This window comes from Lupinus angustifolius, chromosome LG02 (assembly GCF_001865875.1).
Source record: "Lupinus angustifolius cultivar Tanjil chromosome LG02, LupAngTanjil_v1.0, whole genome shotgun sequence".
Taxonomy (NCBI): domain Eukaryota; kingdom Viridiplantae; phylum Streptophyta; class Magnoliopsida; order Fabales; family Fabaceae; genus Lupinus; species Lupinus angustifolius.
The window spans coordinates 15453919-15459953 of record NC_032010.1 but is presented as its reverse complement, the minus strand read 5'-3'; the positions used below and the strand labels follow the sequence as shown (position 1 = coordinate 15459953).

Genomic DNA, 6035 nt, shown 5'->3' with positions numbered 1-6035 from the left:
CTATTAATTCTCTTATTCATGACACATGTTATATCTTGTGGATGAGGATTTAGACCATTTCATCTTCATTCTTAATTGAGTCTCATACACTCTATTATTATTTTGTTACAACTTCTAATGAAATAAAAATAATATATACTTTTTCCACATTAATATCATTCTTAATCTTGTTAGGATCAAACAACCTACCCCATTCTAAATTAAATATCTACTTTTTTACTATCTCTTATTATTTTTATTTAAGAATAGAATTCATAATAAAAATGAGATAAGAATCAAGTTGGAGATGCTTATAGTAAAGGATTAAAATGAAGTTGGTTTTTACCAACTCTTCACGTATCTGCGGCCAGATAAATAAAGCAGAAAGAGGTTTGACAAAGTTCCTCAACCAAAGAAAGAAACTTAGATGATCCCAACTTCTAATCCCACAACTCACATCTCAAAAATCGAATTAGTTATTCACAAAAATAGTACTACTTTGATTTACCATACAATTGTCTGTTCCTACCTTGTCAATCCTTTCCTCTTTCCCATTTTCTCTCTCTTCCTTACCTTTCACCATTGGAACATTTCCCATTTTTCTTACCTTTTTTTTTAAATTTATTTGCCCCATCTTATGAGATTGTACAATGGGAGAGACCCCATATAGTAAAATTTGAACCTTTTTGAGGTTTTGGTAGCTGGGTCGGTGAAAAAAATGGATTTTGATAGGAAAGTGGTGTTGGGTTTTGTTTGAGAAATGAATTTCTGTTATGATATGGAAGGTGGGGTTTTGGATTTAGGTTCATTGCCTCAAAGCATTGTCATCGAATGCCGATACCAATTGCGTTCGGCATTGTTTGGCATTCACTTCCTTTTTCCTCGTTGAATCCCAACCTTCCTCCATTCAAATAAGAATCTAAGCCCCTTCCAATAAAGAGTTTAAACAAAACTAATATTATTATATATAAGCAAAGTAAAAATCCCTTGAATTTTTGTGTTGAGTTCTATTTCAGCCTTAGAAAGAAATGGATTCTGGAACTGTTTTGGCATTGGCATTGCCTTCTGAAGACAGTGAATGTAAAACAAGGGATCCTCATGATTTTGAGGAGGACTTTGTTGAGAAAGATCCAACTGGCCGGTACCTAAGGGTATGCTATCTTTCTGCATTGTTCATTATCTGTGTTTAAATTCATTTTGCTCTGGTTTGGTATTTAGATGTGTAATTTGTGGTGTTATATAACTTATGAGGTTTAGGGTGGTAGATGTTTTTCAATTACTTAAGAAGTTGAATGCATAGTCACAGAATTCGCCCATTCCCTACAAACCACGAACTGATTCGCACATACCTATTCGTGTTATGTTTGTGAATTGGGATGCTGTGGTTTGCGACTTGGTTTGTGAAGAGAAGGGGTAATCTAAACCTGGGAGAAGAAACATGAGGCAGCACTGAAACTGCAATTAAGCTGCAGAGATAGGGGTAGTGGAGAAGAAGATGGGGTGGCACCAGAACAATAGCTATAGACTTCATGATATAGGATTAGTTGGACCCAAGATATTTTTTAACTTCTTTGGGCTCAATCTAAATAAAATGTTTTATCCCTTTAAAAAATCTTGAGTTTATTTTCTCAAAATTTAAATTGACTCATTTGTTAAGCTTTTCCCTAATCAAAGTGACACACAAAAATGAAAAATAATCAAATTATTAAATCATATTAGATCATAAATGACTCACATTAAATGTGGAATTAGATCAAAGAAAATTAAAATAAAATATTTTGAAATATATTCTTAATCATTTATAATTAATAGTTAATGATAATAATGTATATAAGTATAAAGAGCATACGAAGTTACGAACATATTAATTAAATATATTCCTGATGTACTGGTATTTTGATAGGGTAACTTACCATATCTGTACCAAAGAAAATCGTGTATTTGGTAACTTTGGTTGAATGTCATTTGGCATCCACCAAACGCGGTTGAACCAAAAATTCTGTATTGTTCCACCATTTTTTGTCCATGCACCATATGCTCCCTTATGATGGGTTTGGTAGATGGTAATTGGACTTATAATCTTAAGGCTTTATGGTGAAACTAGTTAGTTGGCTTTAGGGAGTAGACAGATTTGGAATTCAATTCATCACTGCATCAACGTTGTTGCTTGCTTCCGATCCGTTACTACGATTTATATTGAATAGCTGTGTTTTCCCCTCTATAGTATTGATAACAATGCAACATAAATTTAACTCACGATTCAAAGTGTTGATGATTCTAAAGACTATGTATTATGTGCCAAAATGCACCATCGTGTTCATTTTGAATCAGGGGAACTTTTTCAAGCTTAAAATTATTTATTTCACTTTCAGAACAAAATTTACTTGATAACTTGCATTTTTGGTATTCAATTTTTTCCATTTAGTCTGTATCTTTGAATTGATTATTCTAATGCTTCTGTAAAAGATTACTCATTAAGTAGGTTCAACTTTTTCTTTATAAACCAGGTGAATTTTTCATCATCCTTAATGCAGAAGTACAAAACGTATCTCATGCTCTTCACATGAAAATTTCCTTTTTGTAAAGCAGTGCTAGGGTGTTAAGTTGACTACAATATGCTCATATTTGAGGGGATTTGTTTACTTATCTTAACTTTTTTCCTTTTTTTTTGTCCCAGTACAACGAAATTTTGGGCAGGGGTGCCTTCAAGACCGTGTACAATTCTGATGCCTAATCTCTTTTATTTACTTTTTATTTTATTTTCTCTTGACTATTAGTCTCCTTTTCGTTATATTCGTTCCTATTCTTCTAGTTTTATTTGTACTTGCTAAGAAATATTTCTTTAAGAAGTTTAGTCTCCAATAATATTTAGGACGGTTCTGGCCGTTGTTAAATCAAGCTATTTAATCTCTCTCTCTCTCTGACAGTTATAGGGGCTTTGATGAAGTTGATGGAAGAGAAGTTGCTTGGAACCAAGTTAAGGTTGAAGACCTCTTGCACTCGGTAGATGATCTTTCAAAGTTGTATACTGAAGTTCATCTGTTGAAGTCTTTGAAACATGAAAATATCATCAAGTTCTATGATTCTTGGGTTGACGATAAGGAAAAAACTGTTAACTTGATTACTGAACTTTTCACATCTGGAAATTTGAGGCAGTATGTTCTCTTGATTCCCCCCTTTCCTTTATGTCGTTTGCCCATAATATGACACATGTTAAATTGTTGTACATCTTTGGCTGACAGATACCGTACGAAACATAAATATGTTGAAATGAAAGCCATAAAATGTTGGGCTAGGCAGATTCTTCAAGGCCTTGCATATCTTCACAGTCACAAGCCACCTATTATTCACAGAGACTTGAAATGCGACAACATCTTTGTGAACGGAAACCAAGGAGAAGTTAAAATAGGAGACCTTGGTCTAGCAATTGTCATGCAGCAGCCAACTGCTCGGAGTGTTATTGGTAACATTACTTTCTCTAAATGTGAAGTATTTATCATATCGGTCTTGTGTGGAGCGCTAAATTATTCTTTTCTTTGGCCTTTAATTATTTTAAAAGGGACCCCCGAGTTTATGGCTCCAGAACTATATGAAGAGGAATACAACGAACTTGTTGACGTCTATTCTTTTGGGATGTGCATATTGGAGATGGTTACTCTTGAGTATCCTTATAGTGAATGCAAAAATCCTGCACAAATTTTTAAGAAAGTTACCTCGGTAAGTATAGCAATAACTAGCATATCCTTATTAGTTATGATATGGATCCTTATTAGTTATGATTGGATGCTCATAATATGAACTACTGCAGTCATATCATACTATGCTGTGATGTATTCCATTGCAGGGCCTCAAACCTGCCTCCCTTAATAAGGTGAGTGACCCCCAAATTAAGGAGTTTATTGAGAAATGTCTGGTTCCAGTATCTGAGAGACTATCTGCAGAAGAGCTTCTTCGAGATCCATTTCTACAAAGGGAGAATCCAAAGGATCCAGTCCTTTATCCTTTATCGTTATTTGCTAAAACTCCAAAAGCTATAGATCTGTCCAAGTCTGGTTCTCTATCTATGGACATAGGTGCTGATTACAAACAGAGTTCTGTAAGTACCTATGCTGAAAGCAACCAGGGAAGTCCAAATTTTCCTGTTTTTCAAGTCCAAAGGACTAATAAGAACAATGAGTTTAGGTTGCAAGGGACTAAAAATGATGATAACTCAGTATCATTGTACTTGCGCATTGCTGATACATCTGGTGAGTATATGTTCTTTCTCTTCTTCTCCTCCTCTCTTTGCTAGGGGAGAATAGAGAACATCTGAATTAGTCTTTGACACATAGCCATGTGCGTTGATATTGAATTTATAATGATCTGGTGTTTGATGTGCTACTTGCAGGTCGAGTAAGGAATATACATTTTCTTTTTTACCTTGATTCAGATACTGCAGATTCTGTGGCCTCAGAGATGGTTGAGCATTTGGAACTGGCAGATCATGATGTAGCCTTCATAGCTGAGCTTATCGATTACTTGATAATAAGACTTCTGCCTTGGTGGAAGCCCTCGTATAATCATTCCTCTCATGGGTATCAAAATGTAGATGGTCAAACCTTTATGGCATGCCCCTGGAGTCCTGTCCTAACTAATGTTCCTTCTGATTTGTCTATTGGTAAAGATGGCTCCTCTGGGTCTAATACAACTCCTAGAGAAGATTTGTCTAATACAACTCCCGGAGAAGGTTTTGCGATAGATGGGATGAGTAGCTTTATAAAAGATGCTGACAGTGATACTTGTGATGGCAATTATAAATCTTCTCCTAGTTTGATTAACTTGGAAGATGGATATTCACAAGGATCTGGAGCTTCTGAGACAGTTACCGGAGACGCTTCCTTAAAAAATGAGAGCTATCTTGATTCCGATGTTCATGGAAGCCTTGAAGGCTGTAATAGGTTCATCTCTGAACTTGAGCTTGCGGATAGATTTTTCGAGGACTGTAAGCTGCAGGCAACAACTTATTGTGATGAATACTCAAAAAACTCGGGGTCAACTTGTGGAGCATCTTCTGCTGTGAGCTTGACAAGTAGCTGTTCTTATATGTCTCTAACTGAAGAAGACATTGATCTTGAGCTGAAGTTAGAAATTGAAGCAATTGAGTCACACTATCAGCTTTGGATTGACGAACTTACTAGAATGAAGTTGGATGCATTGGAAGCTGCTAAAAGGAGATGGATGGCCAAGAAGAAAGTGACTGTTCATTGATTTTGAGTTTGTTAACCTGATTTTACCATTGACTAAGTTGTTTCATTGTAAAGTTTGTGATATTAAGTGGACTTTGAATATTGGATGGGGCTCTTTTTAGTAGAAGGGTGTCCATGCTCTCAATTTATTTTGTATGCTTTTTAAGATGTATTCCTAATATCTCTCCTTCATATTATATAGGAGAATGATTTAGGAGGGGAATTTGACACCAGATCATGTGGCTGCTATGATTTGTTATTCATATGTAGTACTGCATGCCACAATTATAGGACATCATTTAGTCTTTTCCCTTATGTAATATGAAGAAATTATGATCATTATCTCTGTGTTATGTGTTGGTTCAGGTGAAAGGGGTTTAAGGCCTTTATGTATGTGGTTTTGAATTCGATATCTGGATTTACATACATGAAAGAATAATACTGACACCATGAGTTTTCACATAGATATTTGATGGATTTGTCTCGCAAGATTAGGGTCTAGGAAGTAAAAAACTCACCTCTTTTTTGTTTGTTTGTTTAATAAGGGTATCCTTTACCTGATGGGTAAGGAATTAATATCTTTCAAGGTATGTAACTACCCCTCCCAACAAGTGTCGCTCCCAAAATTGTATATTTGCCTTTTATTCATCTCGGGGAACCAGTAGGATTTTACACCACTAAAATAACTTCTTGTTGGTCAACTCACCTTTCTTAGATCACATTCAAGTATTTAACCACTATTCTATTTAAATAAAACTCATCATGTTTTAAAATCATACTGTGAAAAATGTCATTCATCTTTACACTTCAAGAAAAGTATTAGATCTCTCC

The 6035-nt window shown here is 35.1% G+C and overlaps 1 protein-coding gene across 2 annotated transcripts; it reads left to right on the top strand.

Moving 5' to 3' along the window:
* On the top strand, positions 378 to 5612 carry LOC109336646 (serine/threonine-protein kinase WNK8-like). Of its 2 annotated transcripts, XM_019573379.1 has the most exons (8): positions 378 to 1130; positions 2657 to 2694; positions 2907 to 3134; positions 3222 to 3442; positions 3539 to 3696; positions 3824 to 4226; positions 4367 to 5273; positions 5327 to 5612. In XM_019573379.1, the coding sequence occupies exons 1-7, from the start codon at positions 1008 to 1010 to the stop codon at positions 5224 to 5226; spliced, it is 2031 nt and encodes a 676-aa protein (XP_019428924.1). In that variant the 5' UTR covers positions 378 to 1007; the 3' UTR covers positions 5227 to 5273; positions 5327 to 5612. The 2 variants fall into 2 exon arrangements, with proteins under 2 accessions (XP_019428924.1, XP_019428917.1); XM_019573372.1 differs by having other exon boundaries at positions 379 to 1130; positions 4367 to 5612.